At 46.0% G+C, this 24,865-nt stretch overlaps 1 protein-coding gene across 2 annotated transcripts in view; it reads left to right on the top strand.

Annotated features, from left to right (window-relative positions):
- Nucleotides 1–11,623: 11,623 nt before the first annotated feature.
- SGK2 (serum/glucocorticoid regulated kinase 2) overlaps nt 11,624–24,865 on the top strand; it is a 47,452-nt gene continuing 34,210 nt past the window's right edge. Inside the window, exons 1-2 of one of the 2 annotated variants that reach the window (XM_029070086.1) lie at nt 11,624–11,658; nt 11,915–11,990. In XM_029070086.1, coding sequence (XP_028925919.1) covers nt 11,650–11,658; nt 11,915–11,990 — 85 coding nt within the window. In that variant the 5' untranslated portion in view covers nt 11,624–11,649. Of the gene's footprint in view, nt 11,659–11,914; nt 11,991–22,282; nt 22,542–24,865 lie in introns of those variants that run through there. The other variant, XM_029070085.2, reaches the window with a different exon arrangement.

Here is a 24,865-nt window from a genome sequence, read left to right as displayed (position 1 = left end):
AGAGGCGAGCCGTCCTCTCTGCCGCTGAGGCCTGGGAAGCAAGGAAACAGCCTCAGTGTCCTTCCCTCTCTTCTTCAACTTCTCTCTAGGCCCAGAAGTCTTCTGCCCTTGCAAATGACAATTTGTCAAATTGCAGGAATGCAAAATGAGGAGCCAAACGCACTCTCCCCTCAGTCCCGCCATCACCTCCTCGCCCACAATGCTGCATTTATTCACCAACCAGCGAGCGGAGGGGGTCAGAGAGGTCTAGTGGGTGTCACGGTGGGCCAGAAGCAGGGAGATCAGCTTGTGTTCCTGTATCCGCCACGGTTGCTCCATGCCCTTGGCTAAGTACCTTCACCTTTCAGTGTCTCATACATAAAACAGATAGTAATCTCCGCTCTCAACCTTCCTCCCAGGGGCGGGAGGAGGATTGGTGAGATAATGTCTGGAAACAGTTTGGCCTCCTGGGAGGAAAATTTTATAGAGAGCTGAAGCGAGCAGCAGGGAGAAAGGGCCAGACTGAGCTTACACTGTGGGGCAGAGAAGGAGCGGGGTCCTGGTTCCTTTCGAGAAGCCTGACTCTGTCACGGATTATTTCCCCCGGCAAAGGTGAGCCAAAGCTCGTGTCTTCTGGGCCCGAAGCTCATGTGTCGGTTAACGAGCTTCCCATGAATGGGGGAAGCAGCAGTGGCTGAAATGCCTCGCAGCTCCCAAGCTAGGCTGAAGCCGCCGATTCAGCCCCGAGCAATGCCAGGGACCAGAAGCCATAATGATAATCATCCTTGAGATGTTTGTTAAGCACTGAATACGTGCCAAGCACTGTAATAAACACTGAGTTTATCAGAGGTTATCAGGTCAGGAACAGTTCCTGTCCCTCATGGGGCTCGAAGCCCAAGGAGGTGGGAGAAGAGGTATTTGAATCCCCATTGAACATATAGGAAACTGAAGTACAGAAAAGTTGAATGACTTGCCCAAGGTCACACGACTGGTAAGTGGATATCTTGGATATCATACCCAATTTGATAAGTGAGCCTGGGCCTTAACTTTCCTGCCCAGGGGGATTTTTTCACTCACCACATCCGATCCTTCGTTGCTTCATCCTTTAGACAGTGTGGTGGATTCGCCAGCTGAGTCCCATGTTTACTTGGGTGGCTAAAAATGTGCCTCTGTGACTAAAAAATCTGACTAATACTTCACCTTTGAAGAAGAGCTAAATAATTTACCAGTAATTTTAGTTCTTCTGTGACAGACTCACACCTCCCTCCCCTTGCAAGTTTGAGTGCTTGCTCAGTTTCTTCAGCTACAATCGCTGTAGAAATGTCACCTCGGTGGGAACAGGAGGGGAACTTGATTCTCCTCTCAGGGGTGTTGATCCCTTTCTCTAGAGATGTAGAGCGGAGCACCATGGCTGTTTCACCAGTTGTTTGGAAAAACAAATTAGGTACAGATGTTCCCACCTTACAGTGGGAATGCGTTTGCAGAAAGGGGGAAATCTGTGCAAAATAAGCCCCGTTCAACAGAGTGAAAAAGGGTTGGAATCCAGATCCAAGTGAGAATTAGGATAAAAAGAACCTTAGTCAAGCAAAGCCCCACCAAAAAGTCGAATCTCTGACGTGGGCCTTTGGCTGGTGATGGGAGTAGAGAGCTAGCGATCCCGGAAGATGCCCTTGGAATATTCTGGGCTTTGGCTCTGGTATTTAACCCAGTTTCCTTGCCTGTACCTCACAGACGACCCAGAAGTTCCTCACCAGGAAACTGGGAAGATTTATAGCAGGTGGAAAAGGTCTTGAAATCTATTGACAAGACCCATTGTAAGTAAAATAATTTAGTGCCATTAGTTAAGTGCCTACTATGTGTCAAGCACTGGTTTAAGCTTGGGAAGCAGCGTGGCGCAGTGGAAAGAGCCTGGACTTCGGAGTCAGAGATCATGGGTTCGACTCCTGGCTCTGCCACTTGTCAGCTGTGTGACTGTGGGCAAGTCACTTAACTTCTCTGTGCCTCAGTTACCTCATCTGTAAAATGGGGATTAACTGTGAGCCTCACATGGGACAACCTGATAACCCTATATCTACCCCAGCGCTTAGAACAGTGCTCTGCATGTAGTAAGCGCTTAACAAATACCAACATTATTATTAAGCTCTGGGTTAGATACAAGATAATCAGGTTGGACATAGTCCCTGCACCACATAAAGCTCACAGTCTAAGTCAGAGGGAGGGGCATGCCATGTAGAAAGAGCATGGGCCTGGGAGTCAGAGGACGTGGGTTCTAATTCTGGTTCTGCCACATACCTGCTGTGTGATCTTGGGCAAGTCACTTAACTTCTCAGTGCCTTAGTTCTCTCATCTGTAAAATGGGGATTCAAAACCTGTTCTCTCTCCTACTTAGACTCTGAGCCCCTTCTGGGACCTGATTATCTTGTATTTACTCCAGCACTTATTACAGTGCTTGGCACATAGTAAGTGCTTAACAAATATAATTATTATTGTTATTATTATTTTATCCCCATTTTACAGTTGATGTAACTGATGCACAGAGAAGTTAGGTCACACAGCAAACAAGTGGTGGGACTAGGTTTAGAACCCAGATCCTCTGATTCCCAGGCCCAAGCTCTTTCCACTAGACCACACTGCTTCCCTATTATAAAGGCAATTTCTAATACATACGCTCATGAGGCATCTCAGGGGATGCATCTCCCCAAATAAAGGGGAAAATATAATACCATTTTAAGGCAGGTAGAGGAAATGTATTTGATTTAATAGTCGGGATTCCTGAAACCAGATATAGCGATTGTTGAAACTCAAAACACCTGTATATTTTGAAACCCAACCTAAGCAGGAAGGAAAAATGTATCGGTGGAGGAGACCAGCGTATATGCTCTTGGCCTGTGCTCTGGAGTCTCCTGATTTTCTTATGGTATTTATTAAGTACTTACTATGTGCTAGGCACTATTTTAAGCACTGTGGTAGATACAAGATAATTGTATTAGACACAATGCCTGTCCCTCCTGGGTCATTTTGTTGAATGAGTAGGTGCCAAGATTCAGAAACCAGTTAAAACAACATTTCATGTCATGATCATATTGAGTTGGCTTGTGGTCTAATTGAGCTGTTGTTCTGCCCGGATTTTTTCCATTGACTCGTTCTGTCACTTAGTAACTTAATTCCCTTGGGCTTCATCTTCCCCCATCTGGAAAGCGTGACTAAGAATGTTGGTTTGTCAGACACTTTGAGATCCTGGATGAAAGGTGTCTCACCAGGGCGATTCCTGATTAAGGTCTATTAATATCTGGGTTTACAGGGTGACTTAGAAGGACATGCTATGGTTGAGAGTCACTATTGGTGTGTCAACTGAAAAAGTCATTTAAAAGCCAAGTGTCATCAAAGTCTCTCATGATAATGAGCATTTCGTGGTTTTTACAGTGGAAGGACGGGGGAGGGAATGAACTCTATTACAGTTGCTGATTCCCGGACCTTTTTTTTTAACTAGCCACTGGACTAGTGTATACATCAATCATTTGCACTCAGGATGACTTGCATCCCGGTACCCAAAGGTCTCACCCTCATCACTCTCCACGGTGGTGTGAGTGACATAGGACAGCTGAAATGCCTCAAGTCCACATTAGGACTTACAAATGCCACCTCCATGGCAGTGCTATTCAACAGCACCTTTGGGGATCTGTCTCTGAGTGGCGAAGGGCCGGGAAATGTGCCCGACTCCTTTTTCGTAGTTGGGGAAGAGATCTTCTCTCACTGACACTCAACTCTCCTGGGTGTGATTACCCCATCAGTGGCATCCCTTTGAACCAGAAGGCAAATCTACAATAGTGTGGCCGTGTTTGGCCTAGTGGGCCACCTGGACTACCATACTGTGGATGGAGTAATATGGAATAACGTGGAAACTCGGGGAATCAGGGGGTGGTGTGGGAAGCCCAGTGGGGAGTCAGACTATGCCGGGGTCTCAGAACTCACTGTCCATTATAATGCAGTTGGGGGTCCTCACCAAATACCATTTTAAAAAAAGAAAAAAGCAAACAAAAACCCTCTGTGTCCTTTGAGCAGTTTGATGGCAGGTATGACCTCCTCATCATTCATTCATTCAATTCAATCAGATTTATTGAGCATTTACTGTGTGCAGAGCACTGTATTAAGCTCTTGGGAGAGTACAATACAACGATAAACATACACATTCCTTGCCCACGAAGCTTACAGCCTACAGTCGGCGAGGCAGTCACCAATACAAATAAATAAAATTACAGATATGTACATAAGTGCTATGGCGCTGGGAGTGGGGAAGAGCAAAGGGAATGAGTCAGGGTGAAGCAGAAAGGAGTGGGAGATGAAGAAAAGGGAGGCTTAGTCTGGGAAGGCCTCTTGGAGGAGATGTGCCTTCAATAAGGCTTTGAGGGGGGAATAATAATAATGATGGTGTTTGTTAAGCACTACGTACCAGGTATTATACTAAACGCTGGGATGGATACAAGCAAATAGGGTTGGAAAAAGTCCCTTGCCCTAGATGGGGCTCACAGTCTCAATCCCCATTTGGCAGATGAAGTAACTGAGGCCCAGATAAATTAAGTGACTTGTCTGAGGTCACACAGCAGATGAGTGGTGGAGGTGGAATTAGAACCCATGACTTTCTGACTCCCAGTCCTGTGCTCTACCCACGACACCATAACTGTCTGTCGGATTTGAAGAGGGAGGGTGTTCCATGCCAGAGGCAGGAAGTGGGCGAGGGGTCGGCTGGGAGATAGGAGAGACTGAGGCACAGTGAGAGGGTTAGCACTAGAAAACCAAAATGTGTGGACTGGGTTGCAGAAGGAGAGAAAGGAGGTGAGGTAGGAGGGGGCAAGGTGGTGGAGTGCTTTATAACCAGTAGCTTGGAGTTTTTGTTTGATACTATCCCCAAAACCCTGACGGATGTCTGGTTTGGGGACTTCATATCTTTGCCAGTTTGGATATTTCCTTCTGGAGAGGCTGAGGCCTGGCTCGCCTGCCCAGTTTAGTCAGAGCTGTGAAGGGACTGCCATCTATTGGCAGATATATATATATGTATATATATGTGTGTGTATATATATATGTATATATGTATATTTCAAGAACTTTGGAAATAATAATAGTAATTGTGGTATTTGCTGCAATTTGCCAAGCCCTGTTCTAAGTGCTGGAGTAGATACAAGGTCATCAGGTTGGACACAGTCCCTGTCCCACACAGGATTCACAGTCTGAAAGCCCCATTTTACAGATGAGGTATCTGAGGCACAGAGAAGTTATATGAATTGCCCAACGTCCCACAGCCAACGTGTGGCAGAGCTGGGGTTAGAACCCACATCCTCTGACTCTCAGGTCTGTGCTCTTTCAACTAGGCCATGAGGCTTTGGTTTCTAGAGTTTTAAAAAATGTCCTGGTACTGATAGCTGGGAAAGAATCTATAGGTGAAGCATGTTTTGCTGTTGATCACCTTCTGTTAGCGACCTGCCTAGGTGATGTGATTAACCCACTCAAAACTGGGGCTGATTGTGTTGGGAAGAGCTGGGAATGTGGTGGCAAGGTCGGGGGTCCCCGCTGTGGAAGGTCTGAGGCTGGATACAGACAGGCTGGAGAGTAAGCCAGGACAAGAAGAGATAGGCAGGGTACTCGTCGGGCAGACTGTTGCTAGGACATGGAAGCCACCTTGATTAGTGGATAGAACATAGGCCTGGGAGTCAGAAAGTCCTGGGTTCTAATCTCTGTTCCGCCACTTCTCTGCTCCGTGACCTTAGGCAAGTCATTTAACTTCTCTGAGCCTCAGTTACCTCATCTTTAAAATGGGGATTAAGGCTGTGAGCCCCAAGTGGGACAGCCCTATGTGTGTCCAACCTGCTTAGGTTGTATTTACCCAAGAACTTAGTAGAGTGCCCAGCCTGTGGTTAGGACATGACGGATACCATTAAAAAACAATCCTGGTTCTGAGCTACCTGGCATGCCCACTCTTGAGGACTTCCCATCCCATTAATCAACCATTGGGATTTATTGAGTTATTACTAATAATCATGATATTTGCTAAGCACTTACTATGTGCCAAGCTCTTTATTAAGAGTTGGGGGTAGAAACAAGATAATCAGGTCAGGCACAGTCTCTGTCTCACATGGGGCTCACAGTTTAAGTAGGAGAACAGGTATGGAATCTCCATTTTAGAGATGAGAAACCTGAGGCCCAGAGAAGTTAAGTGACTTGCTCAAGGTAACACACGATTTAACCTTGCCTTCCCTGACACTGTCCTCTCCTGGTTCTCACCTCTCTCTCTGACCACTCAATTCGTTTCAATGGCATTTGTTAAACACTTACTATGTGCCAAACACTGTTCTAAGCAGTGGGGTAGACACAAGATCATCGGGTTGGACACAGTCTCTGTGCCACATTGGGCTCACAGTCTAAGTGGGAGGTTGTAGGATTTAATCCCAATTTTACAGAAGAGGAAATTTAGGCACAGAGAAGTTGTGGCTTTTCCAAGGTCACTAAGCAGACAGGTGGCAGAGCTGGGACTGGAACCCAGGTCCTCTGACTCCCAAGCCTGTGCTCTTTCCATTAGGCCACACTGCTCTTTCACAGGCTCCTCTTCTGCCTCCCACCCTCTGATGTAAGAGTTCTTCAAGGCTCAGTTCTGGATTCCCCTTCTATTCTCCATCCCCACTTGAAGTCTTGGAAAACTAGTCCTGACCCTTTCCTCTCTAGTCCAAATTTCACTCTGCTGCTTAGGTTATTTTTCTGAAAAACAGCTTAATCCACATCTCCCCTCTCCTTAAAAACCTCCAGTGGCTGCCCATCCTTCTCCGCATCAAATAGAAACACCTTGTCATCGGCTTTAATTTACTCAGACAGCTCTTTCCTTCCTACCTGACCTCACTGATTTCCTGTCATAACCCAACCTGCACATCCACTCCTCTAACACCAACCTACTTACTCTTTGTACCACAAACTCATCTAGGCCACTGACCTAGGCCCCGGAACTTCTTCCCCCTTCATAGCTGACTCTCTGTCACTCTCCCCAACTTCAAAACCCTCCTAAAATGACAACTCCTCCAAGAGGCCTTTCCTGACCAAGCTCTCTATTTACCTTTCCCTGTGTTGACCATTCGCTTGGCTGTTTACCCCTTAATCACTTTGACCTTCATCACCTCAGCCCCACTATATTTACATAAATATTCTTTTACTTGACTAGTTCTCCTACCCCTAATCTATGTTAATCCCTGCCTCCCCCTGTAAACTTCCTTGTGGACAGGAATGGAGTCTATAACTGTTTTTGGTACAAGTTTTTAGTACAGTGCTCTGCATACAGTAAATGCTCTATAAATACCATTGATTGACTGGTTGCATGCAGGGAGGTCAGGGAGGAGGCTGATGAAGTAGTCAAGGTGGGATATGATAAGTGCTTGGATCAGTGAGTTAGCAGTCCCGATGGAGAAGGGGACAGTTCTAGAGATATTGTGAAGATGGAACTGACAGGATTCTTTAATGGTATTTAGGTGTTTACTATGTGCCAGGCACTGTACTGAGCACTGGGGTAGAATCAAGCTCATCAGGTTGGACACAGTTCCTATACCACATGGGGCTCACAGTCTTAATCCCCATTTTACAGATGAGGTAACTGAAGCACAGAGAAGTGAAGTGACTTACTAAAAATCACTCAGCAGACAAGCAGTGGAGTGAGGATTAGAACCCAGACCCTTCTGACTCCTGGGTCCATGCTTTTTTACTAGGTCATATTGCTTATTGAATATGCTTGTTGAATGAGAAAGATGAGTTGATGATAATGCCAAGTTATGGGCTTGTGAGACAGGGAGGGTGATGATGTTGTCTATGGTGATAGAAAAGTCAGAGGAAGGACATGGTTGGGTAGGAAAATGAGGAGTTCCCGCTTTGGATCTGTTAAGTTTGAGATGTTGGTAGGACGTCCAAGTAGAGATGTCCTAAAGGCAGGAGAAAATGTGAGACTGGAGGGCTGGAGGAAGATTTGGGAATCATCTGTGAAGGAGATGGTAATTGAAGCCATAGGAGCTAATGAGTTCTCTAAGGAGTGGAGGTAGACAGAGAATAGAAGGGGAATCTAGAACTGAATAGTGAGGCACCCACAGTTAAAGAGTGGAAGGCAGACGAAGAGCCTGCTAAAGAGACTGAGAAGGAACAGTCTGAGAGATAGGAGAATTCAGAGAACACAGTGTCAGTGAAGTCAATGCTAGAAAAGGTCAGAAACACCTGGGTTCTACACCACTTGTGTGCTGTGTAATCTTGGGCAAGTGACTGAACTTCTCTGTGTCTCAGTTACCCCATCTGTAAAAGGAGGATTAAGACTGGGACATGGACTGTGTCTACCCCAGGACTTAGTGCAGTGTCTGGCACATAGGGAGTGCTTAACAAATACCATTTAAAAAAAAACACCTCAGTTTGGAGAAGTTTGGAGAGGAATGGTAAGAATGGAATGAGGTGGAGACTGGAGGGAGATTTGGGGTCAAGAGAGGGTTTTTCTGGATAGGAGGTACATGGGCATGTTTGAAAACAGTGGGGAAGGAGGCCTTGAAAAGTGAGCATTTAAAGATAACAGTCATGAATTTGATAGGGTGAGAAGGGATGGGATTGGAAGCACAGGTGGAAGGGGTAGAATTTCATAAGCAGCAGGAGATCTGTGCTTGAGATACTGCTGGGAAGGGTGGGAGAGTCGAAGAAAGGGCTGGAGGAGGAAGTGACTAGAGAACAAGGAAAATTTTAGGGAGATTGTGCTTAATGGTTTAATACTTTAAACAATAAAGTACGTGGCCAGGTCATTAGGGACAATAGATGGGGAAGGGGGGAAGGGACTGAGGGCTGAAGAAAGGAGTGAGAAGTCTGAAATACTATCTTGGTCAATGAGGATGGGAATCAATAAGGATGGAGAAGTATTGTTGCTGGGAGGATGAGAGGGTAGAGCCAAAGTAGGAGAGGATAAAGTTGTAATGGTCGTGGTTGGCTGGTGTCTAGATTTTCTGCCAGTAACAATCAGCAGCAGCCTGTCTCTCCCCTCAGAGCACCCGTCTGGGAGTCAGAACATCATGGGTTCTAATCCCGGCTCTGCCACGTGTCTACTGCGTGATCTTGGGCAAGTCACTTCACTTCTCCGTGCCTCAGTTACCTCATTGGAAAACTCGGGATTGAGACTGTAAGTCTAATGTGGAATAAGGACTGTGTCCAACTGAATTTGCTTGTATCCAACCCAGCGCTTAGTACAGAGCTTGGTACATGGTAAGTGCTTAACAAATGCCACAATTATTATGATTCAGCCCATAATTCATTCTTTGGCCTGGATCATTTCTCTTAAAAAAAAAATTCGGTTCATCTCTTCCCACTTCTCTGCTGTGTGACCTTGGGCAAATCACTTTTCCTCTGTTTGCCTCAGTTACCTCATCTGTAATATGGGGATTGAAGCTAAACCCAGTGTGGGACAGGGACTGTGTCCAACCCAATTTGCATGTACCCACCCCAGTGGCTGGAATATAGTAAGTGCTTAACTACTTAGAGAAGCAGCATGGCTCAGTGGAAAGAGCACGGGCTTGGGAGTCAGAGGTCATGGGTTCGAATCCCTGCTCTGCCACTTGTCAGCTGTGACTGTGGGCAAGTCACTTCACTTCTACAGTTACCTCATCTGTAAAATAGGATTAAGACTGTGAGCCTCATGTGGGACAACCTGATTACCCTCTATCTACCCCAGCGCTTAGAACAGTGCTCTGCACATGGTAAGCGCTTAACAAATACCGACATTATTATTATTATTAACAAATACTTGGGGCCTCAACCTCCCATTCCTCCCAGGCTCAAGGGGGTCTAGGGTCCAGCTCTCCAGCCCCAACTGGTCCATCCTGGCATTGACTCCAGGCCTCAAACATCCCACCTCCCCTACGCACCCCAGAAACCCAGGCCTCCAGACTCACCTGATTGCTCCATTTTTGGGTGGGCAGGGGTGCTTTCTGCAGAAAAATCAGTCTCAAGTGAACCCGATTTTCCTCATGTCTGACATTTACATTTTCAGGGCTGAGACAATTTCTTCCACGACTCCTGCCACTGAGTCTCATTCATTCAGTTGCCTTTATTAAGCACTTACTGTGTGCAGAGCACTGTACTAAGCACTTGGGAAAGTACAGTACAACAATAAAGAGTGACAATCGCTGCCCACAGCGAGCTCACGGTCTAGAGATGGGAGACAGGCAGTGATACAAATAAACAGACATCAATAAAAAAATTTACAGATACATACTTAAGTGCTGTGGGGCTGGGAGAGGGAGGAAGAGCAAATAGAGCAAGTCAGGGCGAAGCAGAAGGGAGTGGGAGATGAGGAAAATTGGAGCTTAGACTGGGGAGACCTCTTGGAGGAGATGTGACTTCATTAAGGTTTTGAAGAGAGAGAGTAATTGTTTGGCAGATTTGAGGAGTCTCAAGACTCCATCATTCAATAGTATTTCCTGAGTGCTTACTATGTGCAGAATGATGTAATAAGTGCTTAGCACTAAGAGTTCATAATAATAATATTACCTGAGGTACTTGTTAAGCACTTACTACATGCCAGGCACTTTACTAAGCTCTGGCAAGCAAATCAGGTTGGACACAGTCTCTGTCCCACATAAGGCTCCTTAAACCCATTTTACAGATGAGGGAAATGAGACATAGAGAAGTGAAGTGACTTGCCCATGGCCACACAACAGAAAAGAGATTAGAACCCAGATCCTCTGACTTCCAGGCCTGTGCTCTTTCCACTAGGGCTGGCTGCTTCCTTCGGACCTGGGAGGGGAATGCAAAGGCCCAGTAGCCAGGAGGGGGTTTGGGGTTTCCCCCCCTCAGAGATATCCTAGGATTGGGCAAAATCGGGGCATTTCCACATAATGACATCATCCACAAAGTGGCATCATCACATTATGTCTCTTGCCTGGTATCATACACATAGCTTCTCATGTATGCCTGGGTTTTTCAAGAGCCACTCCATGCCCACAACAGGGCATGCCCTGAGTTTTTTCAGGAGCACTCAAATCAAAAATTAACACCACTGCCCTCTGCTTTGAAATCCACCCCCTAACAGTCAATCAGTCATATTTATTGAGTGCTTTCTGTATATGAAGCACTTGGGAGAGTACATTATAACAATAAACAGACATATTCTCTTCCCATGACAAGGTTATAGTCCAGAGGAGTGGGGGAAGCCTTTACTCCCCTTTAAAGGAAAAAGGGCCAGAACATGTCACACTGTGGCTGGACTATTACAGCCTGACCCTACCAGAGAATCAGCTGTGGAAATGGGCCCGGTCCTAAACCTTGGCCCTAACTTCTACCAAAGCCCTGTGAGGAAAGGCATTGAATGGAGCCCCATGCTCACTGACTAGAAGTCTATTTAAAGGGAATGCTGTCCCTTTAAGTGACTGCTGGGAGCTGGAGTCTAGGCTCTAGGTTCCACCACCTGGCAGGTAAATGGTTTTCCTCCTGCTGAAAGCAATAAAGAAAATGAGAGAGAAGAACCTTTAAATAGGTATTTAATCCTCTCCTCTGCTGAGGGACATGTGAATAAGCTAAGGGAGGAGGAATGAGAGAATTCATGTCTCCCCTCCCCACACTAACTTCCAGGTGCTGGGGCAGGGAGGTGTATCTGGAGGTCCCCAGCCCCACCACTGGGTGATGGCTAAGGTAAACTGAAGCCCCCTCCTAACCCACCTGGTTCACATCCTCTGTCCCTCCCCTCCATCCTCTGTTGGCCCCCCTGAACTCCCCAGACCTCTAGGTAGCTTCCCCATTTCCCTCACCCCTTGAATATTAATTTGACCTTCAGGCTCACTCCCCCCAAAAAATCAACAGAAAAAAGAGAAGAGAGGAGTGGGGGAGGGAGGGAAGGAGAGAGAGTGGTTACACAATTCTCACTCATTAAGCAATTGTGCTTTCTCAGGAACCAAACTCTGGGGCCTACCAGGCAGGAGAGCACACAGCTGGGATTACAGGAGTCAAGACTCATCCTTCTGCAGGTAAAGTAACTCCCCAATACCAACCACCACATGCCTATCTGCTGAGGGCCAGGTTGGGGGTTAGTGGGGGGAGTGGAGAGGGGAGAAGGAAGAACCGGGTGGAGGGAGAGTAAAAATAATTGTGGCATTTAAGTGCCTTTTGTTTATCCGGCACTGTACTAAATGCTGGGGTGGATACAAGCAAATCGGGTTGGACACAGTCCCTGTCCATTGTGGTGCTCATAGTCTCAATCCCCATTTTGCAGCTGAGGGAAATGAGGTACAGAGAAGTGAAGTGACTTGCCCAAGTCACACAGACAGGAGAAAGGGGGAATAATGAAAAGGGGAATCAGGGCAGGAGCAGCCGGGACTGTATCACTGACGACTCCTCAGAGGGATTTCTTGGGGTCTAGACCTTCTCCCTGAACATATGATGTGCTCTCTGTGAGTTACAGGTGAGAAGGAGAAAAGAATCAAAATGGTGGAGGTGTAGGTGTCTAGCTCTTGCCTGTGGGTGTATGAAAGCTCTGGGTGGGCAGGAAATCGACTGTTGTACTGTACTCGCCCAAGTGCTTAGTACAGTGCTCTGTACACAGTAAGTGCTCAATAAGTATCACTGATTGCTATGTGAGGATGAGTCAATGAGTATCTGCAGGTGTGTGTATGTAAGTGTGGGATGTGAAGGCAGGGAGGAGGTTGTGAGGTGATTATTTTTATCATTAATAATAATATTTACTATACCCAGAACTGGGCTAACTACTAGGGTAGATGCAAGATAATCAGATTGAACACAGTCCCTGTACCACATGGGACTCACAGACTAAGAGGGAGGGAGAACGAGTATTTTATTCCCATTTGATAGAGCAGTTAAGCTACTTGTTCATGGTCAAACAGCCGGCAAGTAAGATTTGGGGCTAGGACAAAGACATCTTTACTCCAAGCCCTATGAACTTTTCACTTTCTTCATCTGAAATGTGGGGGTTCAATATCTCTTCTCCCTCCTGTGTAGACTGAGCCCCATATGGGGCAGGGACTGCGTCTGATGTGATTATCTTTTATGTACCCCAGCAGAGTGTAGTACTCAGCACATAGTAAGCCCTTAACAAATACAAAGATTATTATTATTCCACCAGTCCATCGACCATCCTTAACTCATTTCTATGCCTACCAGAGAAGGAATTTACTCTTTTGATTGTCAGTAAAACTGGTAATATTTTCTGTTACTTGATTTTTTTTTTCCATTTTTGTTCCACTGTCACTGTCATTCATGGGACTGTTTTTTTTTCTGTGTTATCCTAGGCTTTAAATTTGTTTTTTTAATTTGCTGTGATCAGCACCTCTGACTAATGAATGTCACTGAGAAATGCCATGGCCTAATTAAAAGAGCACATGACTGGGAGTCAGGAGACCTCGGTTCTAATCCTTTCTGTCATTTGGTTTCTTATGTGACTTTGCAAGTCACACTTAACCTCCCTGAGCCACAGTTTCCTAATCTGTAAAATGGGGATTAAGTGTCTGCTCTCCCTTCTTTGATTGTGAGCCCCAGGTAGGATAGGGGCTGTCTGATCTGAATGTTCTATCAACCCCAGCATTTAGCATAGAGCTATACCCCTAATAAGTGCTTAATAAATACAATTACTGGTATTTTGGATGGGTAACTGAAGGAGACACTTCAGGTTTTCTGTCTTTCAGGGCTGGGTAAATGCAGAGGGATGAATTAGGAGATCGCTGAGGTTCTTTCCGAACCTGGTATAGATTTGAGTATTTTTTTGTTTTTAAATGGTATTCGTTAAGCATTTACTATGTGCCAGTCATTATACTATGTGCTGGGGTAGAAATAAGTTAACATGGACACTGTTTGGGTCCCACATAGGACTTAACATCTTAATCTGCATTTTACAGATGAAGTAATTGAAGCTCAGAGAGGTGAAGTGACTTGCTCAAGGTCGCACAGCAGATAAGTGTTGGAGCTGGGATTAGAAGCCAGTTCCTCTACCTCACAGGCCCATGCCCTTTCCACTAGGCCATGCTGCTTGGTTAGAATCTCTCCGTTGGCTGCTCAAATGGTTTCTGGGAGTGGTTCCTGAGAGGAGGCTGCTGGGAGGGTCAGACAGAGCCTGTGGACGCTCTGAGATTTTAAAGATACCAGCAGGGGAGAAAACTCCAAAATTTATGTCGGGTGGAAAACAAGTTTCTCCCCAAGAAAGTGTAACGTTCCTGAGCCTGCTGACTGGAGGGCTGCTGTAGACCCCACCTTACAAAGAGGAGCCTTTATGTCCCAGAGACAAAGGCAGCCTGGCAAGATGGAGGGAGTGACAGGAGAGAGAGGAGACTGAGCCCACATGAAAATGAAGGCACATCAGATTCCAATTCGGGGACACCCCTTGTTTACCGAGCTAATGGCTCAGCTAATAATTCAGTGTAGAAGTCAAATCTGACAGATCACAAGCGCTCATTCACCTCCTCTCCTACCTTACCTTGCTGCTTTCCTACTGTCACCCAGCCCCCGCACTTTGCTTCTCTAAGGCCAACCTACTCACTGTACCTTGATCTTATCTATCTCACCACTCACCTCTCACCCCCATTCTACCTCCGACCTGGAACGCTCTCCCTCTTCATATCTGACAGACGTCCATTCTCCCACCATCAAAGCTTTACTAATATCACATCTCCTCCAAGAGGGCTTCCCTGACTAAACCTCATTTTCTCTACCTTCTGCCATCACCCTTGCATTTGGATTTATACTCTTTATTCACCCCACCCTCAGTCTATCAGCATTTATTAAAGGTAATTTATTTTAATGTGTCTCCCCCTCTAAACTGTAAACTCCTTGTGAGCGGGGACATTAGTCTATCAACTGTTATATTGTACTCTCCCAGGTGTTTAGTACAGTTCTGTGCACACAGTAAGCACTCGTTGAAATCGATTATTCCCCGAAAGATCATCTAGTTCATCCTTCTGCCTCCAGAAAGGGCCACATCTAAACCACCCATAAAACATCTTTCCTGTTGAAGATCTCCACAGCTGATTTCCCAGGCTCTCCAGCATCCATTTCAGTGTTTTCCACGCTTTCTGATGTTTGCTATATGTATGATGGATGGGCCTCTTCAGGCCTGAATTCATTTGAACAGGCCAAGCTATGGAGGAGCCCACGATGTTGAATGTGAATATTTTCCTGCTGTTCTCAAGCTGGCAGGAAAGAAGGGAAGAGGGGGGGAAGGATGAGGGGGAGGAAGACAGGGAGGAGGTTGAGGAAGACAGGGAGGTCCAATGTGTACAGCTGTGACAGGTGCTTTGATTTGACGAAGGCCAGCCTTAGTTATAGCAGACATCCTGGATAGGAAAAAAAAAAGAAAACCCCCATTTTAATCTGCCAACTGGGGAGCATTGCTCTCTGTATTTTTAAAAAAGAAAAAACCTTCCTGTGATCCTTATTAACCACCCACCTTTTGCCCTATTTTCCTGCTATCAGTAGATGGTATTTACTAAGGCAGTCTATCATATTTATTCATTCAATAATATTTATTGAGCGCTTGCTATGTGCAGAGCACTGTACTAAGCACCTGGGAGAGTCCGATATGATGTAATAGACACATTTCCCACCCCCAGCAGTCATATGCAGAAAACTGTGTTAAACTCCGGGAGAGTATAGGACAGTTGGTAGACACAATCCCTGCCCTTAAGAAGTTTGCAGCCTAATTGAGAGACATTAAAATAAATTGCAGGTAAGAGAAGCAACACAGATGGGATACTTAAATGCTTTGGGGAAGGAGGGGAGTAACTGAGTATGTGTCTGTGGGTGGTGGGGGCACTGGCACTAAATCACCTTCTCCACCTCCCTTCTTTTTCTGCTCATTCTCCAATGGCTCCTTTCCCTTGCTTTTCAACTTGCCTGTGTATCACCTATCCTGAGAAAGACCCTTCCTTAATCCCACTGCTCCCTCCAGTTATCACCTCGTCTCCTTCCTAGCATTCCTCTCCAAACTCCTCGAGTGAGTCACCTACATCCATTACCTCTCCTTCCTCTCTTCCTATTCTCTCCTTGACACCTTGAAATCTGACTTCAGCCCCTTGCACTTCCAGAAACTGCCCTCTCTAAAATCATCACTGACTTCCTCTACTCCATCCTAATCTTCCTTGAACTCTCATTTGTCTTTGCCCTTTTGGAAACCCCTAACCTTGGTTTCCCAGCACTCCTCTTCTGGTTCTCCTCCTATCTCTCTGGCCTCTTCTTCTCAGTCTCTTTTGTGGGCTCTTTCTCTGCTTCCTACTCCCTAACTGTGGAAATCCCTCAGGCTCAATTCTGGGTCCTTCTATTCTCCATCTACACCCATTCCCTTGGAGAATTTATTCATTTCCACGGCTTCAACTACCATCTCTATGCAGATGATTTCCAAATCTACATCTCTTGCCCTCATCTTTTTCCTTCTCTGTAGCCTTGCATTTCCTTCTGGCTTCAAGTCATCCCCATTTGGATGTCCCACTAACAACCAACATCTCAAATTTTTAACATGTCCAAAATAGAATTACTTATCTTCTCCCCAAACTCTGTTCTCCTCCAGACTTTCCCATCCCTATAAACAACACCAAGATCTTCCCTGTCTCACAAGGCTGTAATCTTGGTGTCCTGTCTCCCCACAGTCTGTCGCCAAATCCTGTCAATTCTACCTTCACAGTGTCTCTAGAATCCACCTCTCCATCCAGTCTGTTACTAGGCTGATCCAAGCACTTGTCATGCCCCACCTTGACTACTGCATCAACCTCATCCCTGAACCCTGTCCCTTCAATCTACTGCCTGGGTCATTTTTGTAAAATAAATAAATAAATAAATAAAAATCAGTCCACATGTCCCTACTCCTCAAAATCCTCCGGTGGTTTCCCATCCATCTCCACATCAAATGAACTCCTCACCACCAGCTTTAAGGCACTCAGTCAGCTCTCCCTTTCCTACCTAACCTCTCTGATTTCCCACTATAACCTAGGTCACACACTCCGCTCCTCCAATGCCAACCTGCTCACTGTAACTCGATCTCTACTTTTTCACCACTGACCCCTTGCCCATGTCTTTCCTCTGGCCTGGAACTCCCTCCCCATTTGTATCTGACAGGCCACCACTATCCCCATCTTCAAAGCCCTACTAAATCTTATCTCATCTAGAAGACCTTATCTAACTAATCTCTCTTTTCCCTCTCCCATTCAACCTCCTTGCTGTATTTACTAGGCATCCCCTAAACACTTTGATACTGACTAGACCCCTAGTCTCAGGGCCCTTATGGACACATCCTTATACTCTGCCATTTCCCCTCTCTCTAGCTTATTCTAATGTCTATCTCTCCCTATAGAATGTAAGAACCTTATGGGCGAGGATCATTTATTGCTTAGTAATGAAGTGCTTAGTAGAGTGCTCTGCAAACAGTAAGCACTCAATAAATACCATTGATTAATTCTACCACTTACCTACCCTTCATGTACCCAATATCCCATCCTTTTTAATCTATTCACCACATTCTAGGGTATCTCTCTCTCTCTCTCTTTTTATGGTATTTGTTACGCAGTTAATAGGTGCCAGGCACTGTTCTAAGCATGGGGGTAGATGAAAAGTAATTAGGTTGGACACAGTCCCTGACCCACTTGGTGCCCACAGTCTTAATCCCCATTTTACAGATAAGGTAACTGAGGCCTGGAGAAGTGAAGTGACTTGACCAAGGTCACATAGAGAAGTGGCAGAGCCAGAATTAGAACACAGGTCTTTCTGACTCCCAGCCTGTGTTCTACCTGGTAGGCCAGGCTGCTTCACTGTTCTTTTTTTCTCTTTTCTTTCCCTCTTTCTTTCTCTCTCTTTTTCTATCTGTGGTATTGGGGGTGGCGGGCAGGTCTCGATCAGGCCCTTTGGCCTCCCAGTAACTAAAACCATGAACAAACCTCTAAGTACTATTCAGACATGTCAAGAATACTGTGTAAGTATTGGTTCTATATTTTCCATGTTAATGGGAGTGATTATTGAATGGTATATGCTGAGGTACATTTATTTTTTGGGTGAAATTGAGGATGTATGAAATTTTCCTATCTGGAAAGAAGCTGACAATTTGTGGAAGGTGGAACAGAAGCTTGGTGTTTAGTGGAGAGAGACATGGGCCAAAAGATAGACACCAGAGGTGTAGGAGGTAGGGTCCAAGAAAGTTGGCTGTGGTGTGGGAATGATGATGTGGGAATGAGATGACTGGAGGAATGGATCGGGGTGGGTGGGCTCAGGATTAAAAGGGTTGGGGACACTTATGAAAGCTTCCTGGGACAAAAACTGAACCTGGGTCCGGATGACCGGCTCCTGAGGAACTAATTCAATATATGAATGCCCATGAGGATATCCATGTCTTCCTCCTCTAGGTTCAACTCTTCCTCCACTCATTGGCTGTGATGGGCTAAAAAGCTGTGGAAGGAAAACGTTTTTGCAACATACACACAGCTAAAAATCCAGTGTGAAAACTGAAACTTGCTGGGAAAAATGTCCCAGGATCCTGGTTTTCCTTGCCAAAATGATAAATGTAAACTCGGGAAAAAAATCAACAAGAAGGAAACAAGCTGGGGGAATAGCAGGGGAATCCCCTGAGCGGAGCGCTAGATGTCCAGAACAAGCCCAGATCCCTGAACTGCTGAAAGCAACAGGGCAGGAAAACCCAACTCCAGTCAGTTCAACAAATGCAACACCATTTTATTTCCCTAACTCTTGTTGGCCTTATGAGAAGAGCACAGGAATGAGGGGATTCAGTTTCTAATCCTGTCCCCCTCATTTGCCTGCTACATCAACTTAGGGTAATCACTTAAGTTCTCTGTGCTTGTTTCCTTACCTGCTAAAAGGGAATTGAATACCTGTTCTATTTCCCTCTTAGATTGAGCTCCATATGGAACAGGGACTATGTCCAATCTGATTATATTGTTTCTACTCCACAGTTTGGCACATAGTTAAGCTCTTAAATATTACTGCTATTATCATTATTCCTCCTTCCCTTTCATCTCTTTGGGTCATGTGCATGCTCAAGGATTGTGAGCTCCTCGGGTAACTGTGTCCAAGTCTAATTCCCACCTGTGGACTCTTTGCCAGCACTTAGTACAGCACCCTGAACACAGTAAGTGCTCAGTAAGTACTATTACCCTTCTGTCTGGCAGCAGACCTTAATAGGAATTGCCTGGGAGATGTTCAAGCTCCCGGGATTACTTGGTTTTTCTCTGGCTGCCTTGAGCACCTTCAATGTTGAGAAAACTTTGTATAGCAAATTTTTCCAAAGCACTTTTACATCCCTGATCACATTTTATCCTCATCCCTGTGTGGTAGAGAAAAGCAGGTATTATCCTCAATTTATAAAGGAGAAAACAGGCCCAGAAATATGAAGTGACTTTTCCAAGGTCACCCAGCAGACAGGTGAAGAATGGACACTGAAGGTCAGGTCTCGTGATAGATAATAAATAATAATTATGGTACTTGTTAAACGTTACTATGTTCCAAGCACTGTACTAAGCACATATTAATCAAGTTGGACGCAGGTCCCTGTCCCACATGGGGCTCATACTGTTGTCCTCATTTTACAGATATAGTAACTGAGGCCCAGTGAAATGTCTTGCCTAGAGTCACACAGCAGTCGTGGTGGAGCTGGGATTAGAACCCAGGTTTTTCTGATTCCCAGGTCCGTGCTTTATCCACTAAGCCACTCCACTTCTCGGCTCCTTGATGCTCAGCTCCTTGTTCTTTCCACTAAGCCACGCTGCCTTCCACTAAACTCCAGGTTCTTGTTTCTATAAAAAAAAATAAAATAATGGTGAATTAATGGCATTTGTTAAGCGCTTACTGTGTGCCTGGTTAAGTACTAAGGTAGATACAAGCTATTTAGGTTAGACACGATCCATGTCCCACATGGCGCTCACAGTCTTAATGGCCATTTTACAGATGAGGTAACTGAGGCCCAGAGAGGTGAAGTGACTTACCCAAGGTCACACAGGAGACAAGTGGGATTAGATCCCAAGTCCTCAGATTCCCACACCTGGTTTCTCTCCACGAGGCCATGCTGCTTCTCATACATTGGAATGGCTTGTTCAATACCAAATCCCAAGGGGAATCAGACACTGGATCTTTTTACCAGCTGGCTCCACCACCCTTCACTAACCTCAGACTGATCTGTCTAGATTGGGGATGAGGGCCTCATGGACCCCTCATGAGCACGGAGGCTTTCATGCATCTCTGAGCCTGTCCCGCTCTGGAGCTTTCCGAGTCAAGAAGGTCTCTGGGGCTGGAGTGGAATGTGGGAGGATCCCAACCACCCCCTCTAAACCCTCCACCCATCCCAGGTGGGACCAGACATCCTCTCCGCATCCTCAGCTCTTCCCAGTTGTCTACCGTCAAGTGCTCTTTCTTAGTTGTATTTGAGTGCTTACTGTGTGCAGGGCACTGTACTACGTGCTGGAGTTCAGCGAGCAGATGCTAAATGCGGTGGAGAGGGAGTTTCCTCATGCATCACTTTAAATTGAAATAAACAAGTGGATTCTCTATAATTTCCCAGAATACAGAGAGCCCCCAGTGTACGCACACACCCACATCGCCACACCCCCCTCAGCTGGGGTATAAAAGCCACTGCTTCTTGGCTTCTCTTCACCACAGCTGGGCAAAACATCTGGCAATAGCCACCTCGCTTCCCCACGTGCTCTTGCACTGTGCCCCCGACCACAACCACACCAATCCACCTCAAATTTCCCACCCTCAGCATGCTGAGGGAAAAAGAATATAACTATGTCCCACCTGCTAAACTTATTCCTACCCCAGCACTTAGAACATTGCTTGACACATAATAACAGCTTAACAAATACCATTAAAAAAAAATCACAGGAATACCAGTGGCTCCAGTAGCTGTTTCTGTGACTGCAGACATAGTGTGTACTCTTATTCATGAGGAGCCTGAAATTCTACTTGACTAGCCAAAACTCCTTAATGACTTTCGTTTGTACTTTTTCAATTTGTCCTGTGTTATATTGTTTGATTGCTCCTGATGTATTGGTCTCCTGTCCTCTCCCCATCTAGATTCATAGATTGTGAGTTCCTTGAGGGACAGGATTCATGAATAATAATGTTGGTATTTGTTTGTTAAGCGCTTATTATGTGCAGAGCACTGTTCTAAGTGCTGGGGTAGACACGGGAATCAGGTTGTGCCACGTGGGGCTCACTTAATCCCCATTTTACAGATGAGGTAACTGAGGCACAGAGAAGTTAAGTGAATAGTGGACAGAGCATGGGCCCTAATCCTGCCTCTGCCATTTGTCTGCTGTGTGACTTTGGGCAAGTCACTTCACTTCCTCTGTGCCTCACTTGCCGCATCTGTAAAATGGGGATTAAGATTGTGAGTTCACATGTCCACCCCAGTGCTTAATACAGGGCCTGCCATGCAGTAAGCACTTAACAAATGCCATAATTATTATTATTATTCTGCCTCCCACCTATATACTCTTTCCAGTGCTTAGTAGAGTGCTCTGCACACAGTATGCACTTAATAAATGCTATTACTAATACTTCTATTAGACTGTAGACTGTAAACTCGTTACAGGCTCTAGACTGTAAGCTTGTTGTGGGCAGGGATCATGTCTGCTGATTCTGTTGTACTTTCCCAAGTGCTTAGTACAGTGCTCTGCATATAGTAACTCCTCTTATCTCTCCTCCTCTTCCTTTTTCATCCTTCTCCTTCTTTACCTCCTTTCTTCCTCCTTTGCCTCCTCCTCCTTCTTCATCCTTCTCCTTCTTTACCTCCTTTCTTCCTCCTTCTCCTCTTCTCCACTGGCCTTGCCCCAGACTTCAGGAACTACCTCCCTCCCCAACCCACCCCAGCCCTGACTTCTTTCCCACACCCGGCCGGAGTTATTAGGTTAACTCTTCTGCATCGAACCCCTCTGTGTTGAGGGAATTCAAGGGTCAGACAGACTGAGAACATCGCAGGACCATAGCAGCCACTGGTCAGTACTCAGACTGGTTGTTCTGCTGAATTCTGGAGTAAAGAGTTGGGGAAGGACATTGACCATGACGGAGTTAATCATCCCGTCAATCACACTAGTCCAGTGGCGGCTTTTAGCCCCCCTCTTGGGATCTGGATTTGGGAGCTGCCTCTTGTCCGTGACTGTGCCTTTCCCAGCAGAGCCTGCTTCTCTTCCGGAAAGCGTTAACCGATCGCTCCTGCTTTTTCTGTGGAGCATCGGACTTGGCAGCTCCTCCTCCTCCTCTAGCTTCCTCGCGGCTTCACCTTGGGCCCTTTGGATACTTCTAATTGGGATTGCGGAGGCTTCGGGAGGGGGAAGGGAGTTGGGCCCAGGAGGAGGAGGTTGTTCATTTCCTTGCACTGGATGACATCAGAGCCCAGGCTCCTCTCTGCACCATTTAAAAGGCACATGCCCAGCGCTGGTCCTTGGAGGGACAGTTGGCTTATTGTTTGATGAATAGAAAGAGGATGTCCAAACAGGACACTAAGTTGTCTTTGAATCGCTCCGCTGGGGACTGCTTTCCTTATTCCAGGATGCTAGCTCTGATGGTGGATTTCCTAACAGGTAGGGGTGTGTGTGTGTGTGCTTGCATGTATCCTGTGACACTGGATGTGGTTGTGTGTCCTGTGATACAGTGTGCATCTGTGTTCTTTGACACTGTGTGTGTGTGTGTCCTTCACTGTATGTTTTGGGTGTTCTTTGGTGTGTTGGGGTGTATGTGTGTGTCCTTTGACACTGTATGTGTGTCTGTGTCCTTTGACACTGTCTATGTGGGTTTCCTTTGACCGTGTGTGTGTTCTTCGCCGTAGTCTCTCCTTGGGTTCCCACCGCAGCAGGGAGCGCTGAAGTGGGGGAGGGGATCGCCAAGTTCTTTGGGTTGGGTTTGAATGATCCAGGCAACCTCTGATGCGTCATATCTGATAGTCAGGGCATGAAGAGGAGGTCTCTGAATCTCTCCGCAGATGTTTTTCTGTTTTGTTGTTCTAGTGGTATTTCTTAAGCACTTACTAAGTACCAGGCATCATACTAAGCACGGGGATAGATAGAAGAGACTCAGGTTGTACATAATAATAATATTGGTATTTGTTAAGCCCTTACTAGGCGCAGAGCACTCTTCTAAGCGCTGGGGTAGATACAGGGTAATCGGGTTGTCCCACGTGAGGCTCACAGTCTTAATCCCCATTTTACAGATGAAGGAACTGAGGCACGGAGAAGTTAAGTGACTTGCCCAAAGTCACATAGCTGACAAGTTGCAGAGCTGGGATTCGAACCCGTGACCTCTGACTCCCAAGCCCGTGCTCATTCCACTGAGCCACGCTGCTTCTCTAAAGTCCATGTCCCACATGGGCCTCGCAGTCTTAATCCCCATTTTACAAATGAGGTAACTGAGGCACAGAGAAGCTAAGTAACTTGCCCACGGGCACACAGCAGACAAATGGCGGAGCTGGGATTAAAACTGAGGTTCTTCTGACGTCCAGTAGTATGCTACTTTTCTGCAAATAATGTACTAGATTTTAGCAGACCAGTTTTCATGCAGGTTAATTAGTTTGAAGGACAATAGGATTCAGTGATTTATCTGCAACTTCTTGGCCCCTTTGGGAGAAAGTGCTTTGGGAATATGAATAATAATAATGGTATTTAAGTGCTTAATAATAATGTTGGTATTTAAGTGCTTACTATGTGCCAAGCACTGTTCTAAGCACTGGATTAGATACAAGAAAATCAGGTTGTCCCATATGGAGCTCACAGTCTTAATCCCCATTTTAGAGATGAGCTAACTGAGGCACAGAGAAGTTAAGTGGCCTCCCAAGGTCACACAGCAGACAAGTGGCGGAGTCAGAATTAGAACCTCGTCCTCTGACACCCAAGCCCGTGAGCTTTCCACTAAGTCACACTGCTTCAAGTCTTGACTCTTTCTGAAGGGAGGTAGTCGGAGAGGGCCAGTTATGCAAAAATTCTGACTCCCCAGGCTAAATACCTCAAGGAGAAAGTGAGGGGCCCCAGGAGCTGACCTTGCTTTTCTCTGGACTCTCTGGAGGGAGAGTTGTGCCTTGTTTAAACAGTGGAAACAAATATTTAAGAATTGACGTGCGCTCGTGTGCTCTCTCTCTCTCTTCCCGGGGACCATCAGAACACTCAGGCCAACACAAAGTGGTCTAAGGGGTGGGGGTGAAAGCTAAATATCTGAGTAATTCAGAGGCAAGCTGTAGGTCAAATTGAGGGGGATTTTACCCCTTAAATCCTTTAAATCCCAAGAGGTAGAGAGCTATGACAATGCAGATCTGATCTGTGATTGGGAGAAACAACTGGATCTCTCCCCTAGGCCTAAAGATTAGGGGTCTCCGGCGACAGCACCCTTGTAGGGAACCAGCTTGGCCTAGTGGAAAGGGTACAGGCCTGGGACTCGGGGATCTAGGTTCTAATTCCGGCCCTACCAGTTCTCTGCTGTGCGCCCTTAGGCAAGTCATATACTTTCTCTGTGCCTCCTGTCTGTAAAATGTGGATTTAATACCTGTTCTCAATCAATCATATTTATTGAGCACTTACTGTGTGCAGAACACTGTAGTACGTGCTACGTAGGGCTTAGTTTTCTCTCCTACGTGGACTGGATGTGATCTGATTGCCTCTTGTCAACTCTGACGCTTAGTAGGGTACTTGACGGAGTAACTGCTTAATAAATACCACAGTTATTATTGTTGTTATTAATCATTCATTCACTCGTATTTATTGAGTGCTTACTGTGTGCAAAGCACTGTACGGAGTGCTTAGAGTACAATACAATGACAGACACATTCCCTCCGAGACAGACATTTCTATACCCATGAATAATTAAGATCGTGAATCTCATGTGGGACAGGGACTGTGTCCAACCCGATTAGCTGGTATCT

This window comes from Ornithorhynchus anatinus, chromosome 8 (assembly GCF_004115215.2).
Source record: "Ornithorhynchus anatinus isolate Pmale09 chromosome 8, mOrnAna1.pri.v4, whole genome shotgun sequence".
Taxonomy (NCBI): domain Eukaryota; kingdom Metazoa; phylum Chordata; class Mammalia; order Monotremata; family Ornithorhynchidae; genus Ornithorhynchus; species Ornithorhynchus anatinus.
Note: the sequence above shows the minus strand (reverse complement) of the source record. Positions and strands in the feature narration are given on the sequence as shown.